The 14,778-nt window shown below is 40.1% G+C and overlaps 2 protein-coding genes across 6 annotated transcripts in view; one reads left to right on the forward strand and one right to left on the reverse strand.

Annotated features, from left to right (window-relative positions):
• The window catches only part of RBM48 (RNA binding motif protein 48), a 15,948-nt gene extending 2,101 nt beyond the window's left edge, over window positions 1–13,847 (forward strand). Inside the window, exons 1-6 of one of the 5 annotated variants that reach the window (XM_014525336.2) lie at window positions 1,982–2,368; window positions 2,654–2,970; window positions 5,352–5,542; window positions 5,801–5,946; window positions 6,551–7,113; window positions 9,824–9,958. In XM_014525336.2, coding sequence (XP_014380822.1) covers window positions 5,415–5,542; window positions 5,801–5,946; window positions 6,551–7,113; window positions 9,824–9,910 — 924 coding nt within the window. In that variant the 5' untranslated portion in view covers window positions 1,982–2,368; window positions 2,654–2,970; window positions 5,352–5,414 and the 3' untranslated portion in view covers window positions 9,911–9,958. Of the gene's footprint in view, window positions 1–1,981; window positions 2,369–2,653; window positions 2,971–5,351; window positions 5,543–5,800; window positions 5,947–6,550; window positions 7,114–8,712; window positions 9,130–9,823; window positions 9,967–13,504 lie in introns of those variants that run through there. The other 4 variants (XM_025191079.1, XM_025191081.1, XM_014525337.2 and 1 more) reach the window with 4 other exon arrangements.
• The window catches only part of EFCAB1 (EF-hand calcium binding domain 1), a 9,945-nt gene continuing 5,441 nt past the window's right edge, over window positions 10,275–14,778 (reverse strand). The window contains exons 3-6 of the mRNA XM_025191072.1: window positions 13,923–14,027; window positions 12,441–12,592; window positions 11,558–11,662; window positions 10,275–10,376 (exon numbers count right to left, since the gene is read on the reverse strand). Coding sequence (XP_025046857.1) covers window positions 10,326–10,376; window positions 11,558–11,662; window positions 12,441–12,592; window positions 13,923–14,027 — 413 coding nt within the window. The 3' untranslated portion in view covers window positions 10,275–10,325. The remainder of the gene's footprint in view (window positions 10,377–11,557; window positions 11,663–12,440; window positions 12,593–13,922; window positions 14,028–14,778) is intronic.

A 14,778-nucleotide genomic window follows, 5' to 3' on the forward strand; every position in this document is an offset into this window, starting at 1 on the left:
GCCCCATCGAGAGGCTGGGGAGGGGGAGCCATCCGCCACTTGGGACGGGACGAGCCCGGCCGGAGTGGCAGGGGCTCAGCTGCATTTCCCCCTGCCTGCGCCTGTCAGTCCTGAGTGGCACACGGCTCCGCCGCCGCTTCTGCTGGTTGACAAATGCCCATGTGTGCGTGCAGCTGCAGCACAGCATGCAGGCAGTGAGGAGCACAGCCTGACAGCTTGGAGAGCTGTGTGCAGCTGGTAAGCCTATTGTGGTGGAGGGCATGGGGGGCGGAGCGTGTGCCCCCTGTATCAGGGTGGGGCAAAACAGGCTGCAGTTGCAGGCTAGGGCCATGGGCCGCAGGGAGGGCTGGGCTGGGCTACACTCGGGGTGGACATGCAGTGGCGGCGCCGGGGGGGGGGGGGATGGGGGCTACAGAGAAATTTGGGGTGGCTGGAGCCCCCTGCCAGTGCTGTGCCCACCCTACCCTGGCTGGGCAGTACGTACCCCAGCCCCACTTCCTCCCTCACCACGGGGGGGCATTGATCTGCCCCCACATGCCCCTTCTGCCTGTCCCCTCCCCATCTGGACGCAGCTGTATCGGAAATCGGATCGGTATCGGCTGACATGCCTCCTTAAAAGTTGGCTATAGGTATCAGCCCCCAAAATCTTTATCAGTGCACCTCTAAAAAAATTGTCAATTTTTGGTTGCCTGCTCCTCTTTGACACAGGAGATTCCATTAACTTTTAAATAATATGGATGCTGCGTATGGAGATTTAGTGCTGCATGGTAACATACGCTGGTTGAGTCAAGGTAATGTGCTCAAGCGATTTGTTGCTTGTCACGAGTCCATCAAGCTGTTTCTTGAGGAAAGTGGTCAGCAATATGCAGACCTTACTGATGACAGATGGCTAACAAAACTGATGTTTCTGACAGACATCACATTACATCACATCTCATCACATTTAAACTATTTGAATACCAGGTTACAAGGAACACAGAAAGCCATCCTTCAGCTGTATGAAGACTGGAAAGGTTTCTGTCTGTTTTCAGATGAGATATCGAAACATCTACCTTCTGTTACTTCCCTAGTCTGAAAATCCATTCCAAGCAGCATCAATTTAACACTAGGGATATCTGCGACTACATAGGACAGCTGGAAGATGACTTCACAAGATGATTCCAAGATTTTTGCAACATGTTTTCATTTCTTGTGACCCCTGACAGTACTACAGAAAGTGGCATAGAACTGCAGTACTTTCAGTGGATGAACATTGAAGGATTTGAATTGGAACTGATTGACTTTCAAGCCTTGTGCATCTGGGTATCAAAGTTCAAATTTCTGGAAGGTGATCTTAAGAATGAAAGGGACTGACAACTCAAGATTACAGCGTCCCTTCCTGAAAAAAGTAGCTTTTGCCTTGCTGTCTTTGGATCTACTTATCGCTGTGAACAAGTGTTTTCAAAACTGAAAACCATACTCGGTCCTACCTATAAGGAACTGTCTGACAACTGACAGTTCGGATTCATGTTTGCATCTGATGACAACCAGCTACCAGTCTAACATCACCAAACTCAGCTGTCAGGAGTGGAGCCAGGGCAGCCACTAGGAAAAGATTTGACTTGCGAGCATTTTTACTTGTTTATGGCAGTGAATACAGAGCATGTGTTTTAAGGAAATAAGCAAGCATATCCTTAAAGAACCACCATCTTCCCTTCTTTTTTTTCTCTCTCTCTCCTTTTTTCTCTCCTTTTTTTTTCTTTCCCCTTCTCTCTCTCTCATCATAATTTGCTTACCAAAAATAAATACAAACAACAAAGGTAGTATATGAAGTTTTATTTATTGTCACCAGGTTTAGAATTTTTAGAAAACCTGGTATTTATTGTAAAAAAACCCCCAGAAAACCCCACAAAAAAACCAACCCCCCAAAAACAACATTTATGATTATCCTGCCATGTACACCCCACCCCAGTTTTGGGGTTTTTTTTAGCATTCTGGCACCTTACAAGGTAGACATTGTGTGGTTTTTTGGCGCACCAGCCAAAAACATTGCCTACCCCTGATCTAGAGTTTAGAGGAGATAGAGTAACATGTACTCCTCCTGAGTCCTGACTAGGCCCCTCAACCTGGTCACCTCTCCCCTCAAAGGACTGGGAGTGGACACTGGCAGCTCCCTACTACAGGGAAACAAGCATCTTATTACCCTTCTTCCTTGTGTGAAGAAACAGCTGAAATACTGTTGTGGGTAGCAGAGCCTCAGAGGAAAAAGAAACCTAAAGATTTTGGTGGTGGAATGGAATCTCCTGGACCCTGAGATCCACAGAAGTACCTAACAAACTGTATCTAGCAACACAAAGGAGCTGGAAGTAGACTTCTTGTTTACTGAAAGGTAAGTTTCAATTTCATTGAGTTTGGTATATTGAACTATATTTTCAGTTAGTCTATTTTTATAATTTATGTAATTCAGAATGGAGTTCCTACCAATCTGAGGGTTTCTGAGCAAATCACCTTCTACCCTTACCTTAGCAGAGAGGTGAGGTCTGAGGGAAGGGGTGGTTTACAGTTAGCTTACTGAAGAGGGCTCCCCTCCATCAATTACTCAGTTTTTCAAATGCTGTAACTTAGTGTTTATATATGTAACTTAGCTATTACATTACATTTTCTTCTCCCTCAGCAACATGGTGCGACCATCTTCTAACATATGGAAGCATTTCCACACAGCAACTACAAGTAATTTTGGAAAAAAACTGCGTTTTGCAAATACTGTCAAATTAAATGTGCATTTCCAAGTGCTACCAGGATGATCAAACACATCCTTGCATGTATGAAGTGTCCTGCAGACAAAAAAAAAAAAGAAATCCTTCATGAGTGTGAATGAGGTAGATCATGATGATAACGGAAGTAGCACTTGCAAACGTTCTCAATCCAGAAGTCCTCCTGCTTCTTCAGTAACATCAGCATCACAAAGCATTACTCAGTCAACATCATCAGGTAAACAGATATCTCAACCAACTGTATCCAAAAGACTCAAAATAACGTCATTTGTAGGCCAGATGACACTTGAAGAGCAAGAAAAAATTGACTAAGCTCTTCCTTGAGCAATATATGCTTCTAGGATGTCATTATCAATCACTGAAAATGCAATTGGCAGGCAGCATTTAAATTAAGACCATTGTACCATTTGCTCAGCAGACATTCTTTGAGCGAGCCTCTTTTAAAGTCAAAATATGAACATGTAATGCAATCTGTGCACAAAAAATCAATGAAGCGCTCTGTCTTGCAGCACTTACTGATGGGTGGACAAATGTATGGGGAGAAGGAATCATAAATTTTGTGATAACACCTCAACTAGTTTTTTATAGCAGCATTGAAACAGGAGAGAACAGATATACTGCAGAGTATATCAGTAGTAATATATGTGAAGTCCTACAGAAGATTGGGAGTGGTAAAGGATTTGCTTTGCTGACTGACGACACAAGTAATATGAAAGCAGCATGGGAGATCATAATGGACAAATATTTACATATTACTGCAATAGGATGTGCTTCCCATGGCCTAACCTTGCTTTTTAATAATTTCATGGAGTTGGACACACTGCAAAAAATCTGTAATAAAACAAAAGTAGACATACATAAAGTATGTAAAATCTACTCATATTGTAGCTGCAATCCTTAAGAAGCAGAAAAATGAGAAGAATAAAATGGCAACACTCAAACCTTGTTGTGAAACTACGTAGGTTGGGTTGATCTCATTTGAAAGTTTACTAACAAAGAAGCTCTTCAAGAACTGGTGATAACTGAAGATCTTAAAGTAGTCTGAAGTGTAAGGAACACTGTACTTGATGAGGAAGTCTTCTGGGTTTAGCTGCAGAACTCCCTGAAGATTCTAAAGCCAATTTCTTCAGCAGTCATTGTATCTGAATCAGACAGTGTGCTTTTGTCAGACATATAATGGCCCAGATAAAATCAACTGTGTTTGACAATGCAAGTATATCTCCACTTACAAGATATACTTACAAGTGGAAGAAGGAAAAGTGAAAGACTTCACTCACAGGTGGGAGGAATTTTGTTGCCAACCAATTCATGCTGCTGCAAATCTTTTGGATCCAAGATTCGAAGGTAGAAATGTCAGTGATGATAGCATCGCTACTGCATTTGACTGGATTATAAAACCAGCAACACACTTAGGACTTGATGTTGGCAAGGTACTTTCAAATGTTGCAGAGTCCAGAGCATGGTCAGGCATTTGGTCCAGGAGTACAATCTGGGACTCAGTCAAGCATATTCCCCCTCTGGCTCCACTTGCTTCTTGTCTGCTTTAGATTCCTCTATTTTCTGCAGCATGTGAAAGAAACTGGTCTTTGTTTAGAAATGTACACCAAATCAAGAAGTAAACTAACCTGTGAAAGAGTGGAGAAACTTGTTTCAATCCGTGCAAACCTTCAGTTTTCTGAAGTCCATGAAGATAAAAAATGAAGGTTCAGAGTCAGAAAATAGTGATATTTCAGAAACCTGAGTGTGATTTTGATTAGACAAATAAACTTTTGATGCTAATATTTTCAAGGATATATTTGATTGTTTGACATATTGGTTTCATGTGCTGAATTTTGTCTGCAACCTTAAAGGGATATTTTTTTCTGAGCTCTTTTCTAAAAATGTGAATTTATTCTGTTTTCTGAAGAGTGCTGACTGTATGGAGGACTCTTTTTAATTCCAGATAATAAAAAATTCCTTTTGTTTACTACAATGTTGACGGTTTCTATTTTCAACTTTTATTTCTTTTCTTAGCAAAACTAAGATATGCTTAAGTACCTCAGGGTGCAGTAGCTTGTAGCTCCATCTGTAACAATAATTACAAATAATTATTTTAAATGCCTTGGTTCTATTCAAATAATAAGGCATTTATACTTTTTAATTTCATAAATATATTAAACATTACAATTTTATGTGCTAATTAGGTTTATACATAATATATTTAATGTTCTTAAAATAGTAAAGTAAATGTAGATATGCAATATTTATTTTTTTTTACCTATATTTCAATTTTTCCCAAAACTTGTTTTTTCTATGGTTGTGAAATTTCTGGAAATTTTTAATCTCTAGTGGTGTATAGCACTACTCTTTCCTGCATAAGCTACCCAACCCCTGTAAGACTGTATTATAAACCTTAGCACAAATGGCAAGTATTTGGGCAATTGTTACAGACTTCTTCTAGAACTCTAATAAGCTGCTTTCGGAAAACTCCAAAGTCACTATGGGGCAAGGTGAAATAAAGGAACAAAGAGTTGCAGAAGCAATAAATAATGGAACATTTAGTTGTTTGAGTCTGTTTTGTGTTTTACTATGAGATAAAAATTTGATGTTTTTTTGCAGGTCTATACTGTCAACTTGGAATCTCGCTATTTGCTAATACAGGGAGTTCCTGCGTTGGGTGTTATGAAGGAATTAGTTGAACAGTTTGCATTATATGGTGCCATTGAAGAATACAATGCTCTAGATGAGTATCCAGCAGAACAATTTACAGAAGTTTATCTCATCAAATTCCAAAAGTTACAGAATGCAAGGTACTGCAGTAGATAACCTTTGCCTGCTTTCCATATCTTAAAGTATGAGTCTGGAGAATTAAAATGAAATAGCCACCTCAGAGATCTTTTGCTACAAATGCAAGTTGTGTGTTCTTTGCATAATATCATAACTCAGTTTCCTGACCTTGGTTTTTTAAGTAGTATTTATCAGTAATCTTCAGAAATTCTTGTTCAAATGTGAACTGTGATAAAGTTGTGTTTGTAACTAATATTTGAATGCAACTTCTGTTTCTCTAGAGTGGCCAAGAAAAAAATGGATGAACGGAATTTCTTTGGTAGCTTGCTCCACGTGTGTTATGCTCCAGAATTTGAAACAGTCCAAGAAACTAGGGAGAAGTTACAAGACAGAAGAAAGTATATAGCAAAAGCAACAAGTAGTAAAGGTTTGTAATTAGAAATGCACAGGTTTTATTCAACACCTGTTTTTCTTCCCCGTACAGTTTCTTTTCTCATGACATTCTTCACCTCATTCATCAAAAACGTAAACATGGCCAGGAAATGTAGAATGGCATTTTCACCCTTACTTCAGACTGGGTAAAAGTGAGAGAGCACTGCAGTGGGGCCTATTCAGCCTTGGAGCACCCAGGGGAAAACTGCCATTGTAAGCCTTGGCCTAAAGGGCATGCTGGGAGTAAAAGGGATGTGGCAGTAGGGCTGCAGCATGCAGTACTGCGGTGTTTTGGCCCACAGGTCAGTCATAGGAAACCCCCGATCTTAAAGTTTACTGGTCTTAACATCCTATGATAGTCTTTAATTGCATTATCAAATACTGTTTAAAAGAATTCAGAAGTAAGAGAACTGTTTTTGTTCTCTCATTTTCAGAACTAAATTGTTTTGCTTAAGCTTTGCAGTTCACAGTCAAGTCGAGGCTAAGCCTCAAATACCAGTTTGAAAACGGTCAATTCCACTATAAGTTAGCTGTGTAAAATGCTTACTTATGCAATACGTGTGTGTAATAATAGTCAAAATACCCTTTTTGTGTTAAAGATCATTTTTCAAAGATGCCACAGGAGCCTAAAAGGACTGTGTCAAATAACTCAGAGTATGACTTTCAGTCGCCAACCTCAGGATTCCGTGCTGCTGATAGAACTGTTGGCAACTGGGATCCATCTGCATGTTTTCCAGACTTTTACAAGACATTACATTGTGACGTCTCCGCAGGAAACATAGCACATCCTTCAGGATATCACTCTCAGAGTCATTTGGCATCCCCTCAGTGTGTCCATTACAGTACTAAAGCTTATGAGTGCTTTAGCTACAATCCATCTCTGAAGCCAGCCGTACAGCAGGGAAGACATAAACATGTATCTGCTTCTCCTGCACTGCAAAGAACTTTTGATAATGGAATTGATAGATTTATGCCACGGACAACTCAGCTGGCAGAGCGGAAGAGAAAAAGAGACGAAGGCAATAAACTTGGAATAATTGGAACAAATTCAGATAGTAATGAAGTTGTCATTGGACCTCAGCTGCCAGAAATGCCCAAAGTGGATATGGAGGATGATTCCTTGAATACTTCAGCAAGCTTAATTCGAAATAAACTTCAAGAGGTATGTGCTATAAAAAAAAATCCTTTCAGACTTAGGCAGACAAGGTTCTTTGGGTAAATCCAATATCTTTTATTAAACCAACTCAAATAGTTGGAAAAATTCTTTGCAAGCTTTCATGCACAAACAAGTGTTTAAAACCTAATTTACGGGACCATAATCTAATTACATTAAAATGCCGCATATACTTTCACCATCTGGCCTGGATTCTAAGAGGTGCCCCAGTCAGTTGCACTTACCTCCCAAAATAAAGCCAAATGTCAGGAAAGAGAACATAGTATTTAACCTTCTAGTTGCAGTAGTGTGGTCACTTTCATAGTGCTGCAACTCTGAGTGCTGAAGTATCTTCACTTCATAAAATTTCTTATTTTTAATCTCAAAAATACAAGACGCATTAAAGTAATCATTAAGATATGCATTTTCCACACAGATTTCACTTCTCTTTACAACTGGGGATATCCAATAAGAGACAACCAACTAGTTGAATCTTAGAAGTCTTTGTGTTGATCTGCGTTCTTCTGAACCTCCAGTTTTATTCAAATAAGTTTCTCATCCTTGTGTGTGTTATGGCATGCTGCCTAGTATCCATGAGTTTTCTGTTGTAACTATTCTGAATGAAAAAATAATACCCAGAGGGCATGCCCACTTTCTAGAATCTCCTTTCTTTTACCTAACACTTATTTGAATTTTTTTTTACTTCAGTTTAAATAAATTTTAAATTATTTTTTATTGATGTTGTACAATGGCTTAAGTGACACATTTTACCTGAACAGCTGTACCACAGCTCAGGATTATCTGCATTTTTCTCAAACAGTAAAGGGTTGGACAGAAATCTGAAGTTGATGCCTACTTTGAAATTAAGCGATAATATTATAAAGTCAGAACTTGTTTCTACTCTCAGCTACTTTTAATGGCAAAATACTTATGCACAGTAATAATTTATCCTGTTCTCTTCTAATGAGTGTCATTTAAATGAGATCTAGAAAAGATTTTCTTGAGAAATCAATCTGCCTGAGAATTTTAAGCATTTTCTAAAAACATTTCCTTAGAAAATAACTGGGTCAGAGACTGGCAGATTATTTGACACTTAAATTGATGTTCTGACTACCCAGCACTTTCCTTCTATAAATTATTTTGATCCACTTCATTCTGAGGTTACCTACATTTTGTTCCTGTTTGTAAAATGTAAAAGGCTTTCATTCTTGGAGTTTACAATTTATGACTTCGAATTTTACTAGAGAGTAGTTGGGGCCAGATAGTATTTTTACTTATGTAGAGTGACATATAACTCCACGTGTATTCCCACTGATTTCAGTGTGGTGTTCCTGTTTTACTTAATCTTTTGCTGTAAAAGGAATAAATATTTTGAATTCTCTTAGTTTTTACTGATGTGTGATCTAGGAAGGTCACAGTTTAATTTAATTACATGTCGTAGGCAGATATGCCTGCCTGTCAGTTGAAGGAAAGAAAATATTCTAACCTGAGGAAATTTGTTATGGAGATGGAATAAAAATAGAATCCCAAATGTCCTTGAATCATATTACATTTTTCTTAAATCTGGAATAATGTATGCCTTTCTCTTATTATTTTTGCATTTACTAGATTTAAATTAGGTTAACATTTTTTCAAGAAACAATTCTATTCAAGTTTCCTTGAGTACAACAAGTTATTTGAAAGTCCCTGGCTACAAGTGCAATCTTCCTTTTCTACTATAGTTCCTTTTTTCCATTACAGGGTAAGTTGCAGGACATAAAACTATATTTTCACATCCCTTTAATATAACAGAAGAGTGTAATATACTGTTCTAACTAGAGGTGCAGTCTGATATAGAATTGGTACTGATATGAAGAAAGTTGTCTATAGCAGATATTGGCCCAATGGGGCTGATAATATGGCCGATGAATGTCCATGCTGCGCACAGCTGCAGTGCAGCACAGAGCAGAACTGGCAGCGTGGAGAGCGGCCTCCAACTGGAAAGGGAGGGGGAGCGAAGGAGGGCATGGCAGGGCAGATCAATGCTCCCCCGCGGTGAGGGATGGGGCAGGGGCAGGCACTGCCCAGCTGGGGTGGGGGTATGGGATGGAGGCACGACTCATGGGGTGGAGGCAGCTCCCGTTGTTGCTTGTACCCTGGGAGGGCGGGGGCAGGGGCTGGGCTCGGAGCGGGCTCTGGCAGTGCAGCCACCCCAGATTTCACTGCAGGTCTGCTCCCAGCCCCGTGCCACCACCTGCCACAGCTCCAGCTGAATGCCCCACCTCCACCCAAGCATGGGGAAAACCTGGGTCTGCAGCGACATGGGGCTGGGAGTGGAGCTACAGCAAAATTTGAGGTGACTGTAGTCTGCTCAGAGCCCAGCCCAGCAAGAAAAGCCCCACAGCACCAGCTCTGGCTCCACAGATCTGGGGGGGCACCCCCCCCCGCCACCCTCCCGGGGTGCAAGCAGCAGCAAGAGCCACTAATGGCTATCAGCATTGGCCCCCAAAATCTCTATCGCTGCATCCCTAATTCTAACATCAAATATTCAATTTGGTGTTAAAATACAGCCAGTTTGGTCACTGATTACCCTTTTATTTGTTGAAGCTGTACTTGTAAAAGTATTTTCTCTTCCTCCCAGAACTCAAAACACTGGAGAGAAATAAATATATGGGAGCTTTTATTCTAAACGCAGTAAAAAGTGCAGCATACTAAACTTGGAGTTTATATTTGAAACTAGGTGGCAGCTTCCGTTCCAGAAACTTTGAAGGAAAACCGACAGGACATTCAAGCAAAGCCACTTGTAAAACAGAGAAGAAGAATATAAATGTTCACTCTTTTTAAAGGATACAATTTCAGTTATTTATTTTTCTAATGTAACAGGTAAAAAATAAACTATATTTCAAAATGATTTTCAAGTGGTGGTTTAAAAATTCTAAACTTTTTTTGGTACATTTCATTAAGCAAACAAGTGTTTATAGTACAGTCCTCTGTATACCTATTGCTGTTGAGATGCAAGAGTTCCAGGTGTACAAGTAACTTTTTCTGTCGTAAAAGAACTGCAGATCATTTAAAAGGAAGTATTTGAGTTACCTAATACTGAAGAAATGGGTTAGAAGCTATACTAAAAATAGGAATATTAGTTTTTAGTGTTAAACTAAATCCTGATTTGCTTCTGTTTTTAATGTCTTAAGAAAAACAGATTTTCTGAATCAGTTAACAGCAGAAATCTAGTTATAGCGCTACAGATCATGAGTTTCTTGGAAAGCTTGCATTTCGAATGCCATGCTGCTCTGTAACAAGACAAAAACAACACAGTAATTTATCTTTTCTTAATGATTAGATCAAGGAAACTATTATCTAGAAAACTTCTGTTAAACGGAGGTCTTTAAGGATTAAGCAAGTTACTGAAATTTTAGGAACATCCTTCTAATCCCTCATTTTATCACAACTCATGTAAAATCAAACAAAAATAAAAGATGGCTCATGGCTGAGAAATCAGAATATTCAGTATTATGGTTCCTATGGGAAGCTATAGGATAGTATTACTATTACATAGGACTCATAAGTCTGAATGTCTTGATTTGTACATATTAGAATTAAATCAAATGGCTGCAATGAGTGTTGTCCTTGGCTTAAAAAAAAAGTAAAAGTTTGTTGCTGCTCTGCAAGCCTGGTTATTTCATATGCTAGAAAATAGTAAAATTAGTATCTTAAGTGCATTTGCAGCTTTTTTTACTAGATCTATATAGTAATGCATAGCAGAAAAAGCTCCTTATTAGGTTCCTAGTTTTATACCAAAACCCTTTTTCAGGGTATAGAATACAGAGCATAAGCAATGAAAGCAGGAAACAGTTAATCTGCATCTCCAGGTAGCACTACTTTAGAGGTGAGGATTGGGAGTCAGAGCCTGGACTTTTTGGCTCAGCTTTTAATGACTTTCGGCAAGGCACATAACCTCTCTCTGCCATGCCCTTGTTTCTCTTACCTTAGAAATTAAGATTAGTAGTACAGCTGGGCAGAGAGGTAATTCCATTTAGTAGTGGATTTTAGGGTTTTAAAATTGTGGTTTTGTTTTTACTAAGCACTAAAAAACTAGGAAGCTTAGAATTCTCCATGAAACTGAATGACAGGTTTTACATATTCCCTGAAGTCCCAAGTGTGTGCCAGGGAGTGCCAGGTCTTCAGGGCAGAGAGAGTGAGGAGTCTCAAAAATCTAGGGAGAACCAATTTAAGGTTACTGCCTGCCAAGCTGCCCCAAAGCCCTGACTTCCAGGGCTGTCTGCCTGACAGGAGCTTCTCCCTGGGAGCCTAGGCTGCCAAGAAGCTGATGTTTGGGACTGTTCAACCTCTTGGCTCAAGCCAAAGGCGGGCCCAAAGGCACGTCTTCAGCAGAATTTCATGAAAAGGAAGTTAAGCAGAAGGGTGCATTTACAAATTTATTTCCCATTTTAATGCAGGGATACTTTCCTACCTTTATATCTGGCAAACACGGTCCAAATGCTTCTAAAAGAAGATTTTCATCTCTTACAGCTTTTTCAAAATCAGCGTAAGAAAGTTTGCCATCATGGTCATAGTCCTGCAAAAGAAGGATAAGGATTATTGATGATTCCCTGTGAATATGCACAAGATCAAAGGTTTTTGGCCAGCCGTTTCTATTAAAACGGTGCCCGTGTCCTAGGTATCTCTGTATCACCCCCACCTGAGGGTATAAAGCAGGGCTGTGCAACTTCTAAGCAGCCAGGGGCTGGATACCCCATGGGCTGCACTGGTAAGTGCCCCACATGGGTCCTATCCCCCACACTGATGCAATGCACAACTGTATGGGCGAGCCCCCTGACCACTGCACCACATACCTATATGGCCCCTGCTTCACCCTCAGCTGTCTGTGCTGCACAGCTCTGCCCTGGTCCATGGAGTAGCAACTCTACTGTTGTCTTAAATATAACATAATTTGAATCTTGAAAACCATTTATTCTTCTAGTGTCAGAAAGAAAGCATATGGCAATTTTCTTGTGTTAACTGAGATGTTGCTACAGCTTCTGACATGAAATTCTTTACATGAAATGCATCTTTAGTTGGCTGTAGGAAAAATTTACAGGTGAAATGAGAGAGAACCCTTTGTTGTGTTTTTAGGTCATTGGACTGGAACTCATGAGATATGGGTGATGTGTATTTCTAGCTCCTCCTTTCATAACTTGTGTAATCTGGAGTAATTTCCTTAGTATCCCTGTGCCTCAGTCCCCATTTATGAAGGTGAAATATCCTCATAGGGATTCACTGCTTTTGCAGTCTGAGCACCTCACTAAAATCAAGAGAACACTTAAATAAACCACCACTTTAGGAAGGGTACTTGCCATTTTTTTCAGTGTTATTTCTACCAGGTCTTTAATTCCCTCATCAGGATCTTCTTCTGTTGGTTGTTTTAGGAGGCTGTTCTTCAGCATATGGAACATCTCCTCTCGTGATATGTATCCATCACCATTCAGGTCATAAACCTCAAAACAATCTTATCAAAATAAGTCAAGTTTATTTATAAACCATTTCCTTGCCTTTAGAACTGTTGTTAGCTATGTGTTAAAACAGGTAAAACTTTTTTTTATCCTTAACAGCATAGCTACATTTACTCTACATACAAATAGTTCTACTTTTATGCTTGTACTTGGTCATTATTTTACTTATCATTCACAGTTAAAACTTCATTTTTAGCTAAGTTTGAAAAACGAGTACAGTAGTTATTTGAGTTATAAATGCTCCAAACCAAGGATCTTGTCTGTAGGCTTACTGCATTGCTGTATAAATAAAAACAAATACAAGTTTTGTGAAACTGCATTTAGATTAAATAAATTATGGAAGAAGATGTGGAAAGGTGGGTCAGTATTTCAGATGAGAGACAGTAGGCTGTTAAATTGTATTTAGTTAGCACATGCAGAACTGACCCAAGCAGGGTGCAGGGCTGGGGCAAATGTGGGGCCCTGCCCCGCTCCGATTGTACCCGCCTCAGACCCAAAGAAGTTGCAACTGCCATCAACAGTGGCCAGCGGAGGAGGGGGGATGGTAAGCAAGCGGCTGGACTCGAAGCAAGCAGCAGTGCCGCAGAGTCGCTGTGGCTGCTCTGCCCAGCTCCACAGGGTTCCCCAAAGCGCGGGGGCTGGGGCGATCGCCCCCACCCAGCGACCCTGAGTACATGTAATCACTAGGATCTATACAGAGTGCTTATCCCACTAACAAAGATATTAGATTAATAAAAAGGAGTTAGATAAAGTTGCTACTAAGTTCAATGCATTGTACCTATTAATTAAAAAAAATGAAGCTTCTTGGGGTGCCATTTTTAAAGGTAAGAAATCCTATTCTTGTTGAAAGTGTAGAGTGAAAACATTTGGTTTGACAATCATTCATTTGTTCTCTGTCATTCCTTTAGTTCTGTGCATGTTCACTAAGGAGGAGTGAAAGTCTGTCACTGCAGATTAGTCTGCTGATGGGCAACAGATATTGGAAAACCCACTAAGCTGTGCCCTTGGAAAATGTGCAGGCAATAAGAGCACTTTGAAGAAATGCGATTTTCCAACTATGATGATTCCCATGAATAGCAGGTCAGTTCAGAACCTTTATCTAACTCCTGGTCTCATAATTTTGTCCTAGGGTCCTAATAAAAATACAGAAATAGAAAGCCAAAACAAAATGGCAGTAATAAAAAGCTTTGAATCTAATAACATAAGACTGTTAAAAGAAAACATCTTTAATTACCCCACATTTTATAAGATGATATTATATTTGTATAAAATTTAAATAATACTTTCAACATTTATGACTCGATACTGAGATCAGAGAAACCTTACATTTCATCTTTTCTTCTAATGTCCCCCGAAGAAAAATTGATAAGCCTTCCACCCATTCCTTTACACTGACACAGCTATCATTGTCCTTATCAAAAGCACGAAACACTGAAAACAGAAATAGACAAAATTCAAACAATCTGTTTACAGCAATACAAACCAGACAAAGCAAAGAAGTATTTATTATCATGTAGTACAATATGACAATATGTGTTTGGGTGAAGATGTTTGTCTATTTTAATCATGACTTAATTTGCATCCCTTTGGCAAAATTCCCTTTCCTTGCCTCCCTTTTGAAAAATACCTTTCCCTTAATATCAGGGTTGGAGAATCTGTCTTCCCTAGGGTAGGGAAATGCAACATGTTAGCGTGAGGCAAACAGGCTGTGAATTTATTCAGTAATAATTGTTCATGTGCATGTCCACATGAGCACGCACACGTCTCTCGCCCAGCCTCAAACCCCTTTGAGGCGGGGCAACAGGTACGTGCGGGAATGAAAAAACATTCCCCGTGCTGCAAGTCTGCAGTGCGGGGAGAAAATTAGACCCCTATATCCAGGGGTCTAAAAAAATAAAATAAAATTGAAGTTTAAAAAAGCAAAGCAGGTCCAGGACCGTGACCTGAGGCAACCGGAGGCTGGGTCCTCCATGGAGACACTCTGGCTGCCAGAGCGTCTGTCTCTATGGTTGGCCATTTGCCCTAGTGCTGAAACACATGGCCGGCCAGGCTATGTGTTTCAGCACCAGGGCTCTGATGCTGGTAAGTAAGGGGTTGGGTGGCTGGAAGAGGGGGGGGTGGGAACCATTGTGGGGGACCCACAATGACCCTGCCCACTCCCCCAGGCCCCTGGATCCCTGCC

This window comes from Alligator sinensis, unplaced genomic scaffold (assembly GCF_000455745.1).
Source record: "Alligator sinensis unplaced genomic scaffold, ASM45574v1 scaffold1011_1, whole genome shotgun sequence".
In the NCBI taxonomy this organism is placed as follows: Eukaryota; Metazoa; Chordata; order Crocodylia; family Alligatoridae; genus Alligator; species Alligator sinensis.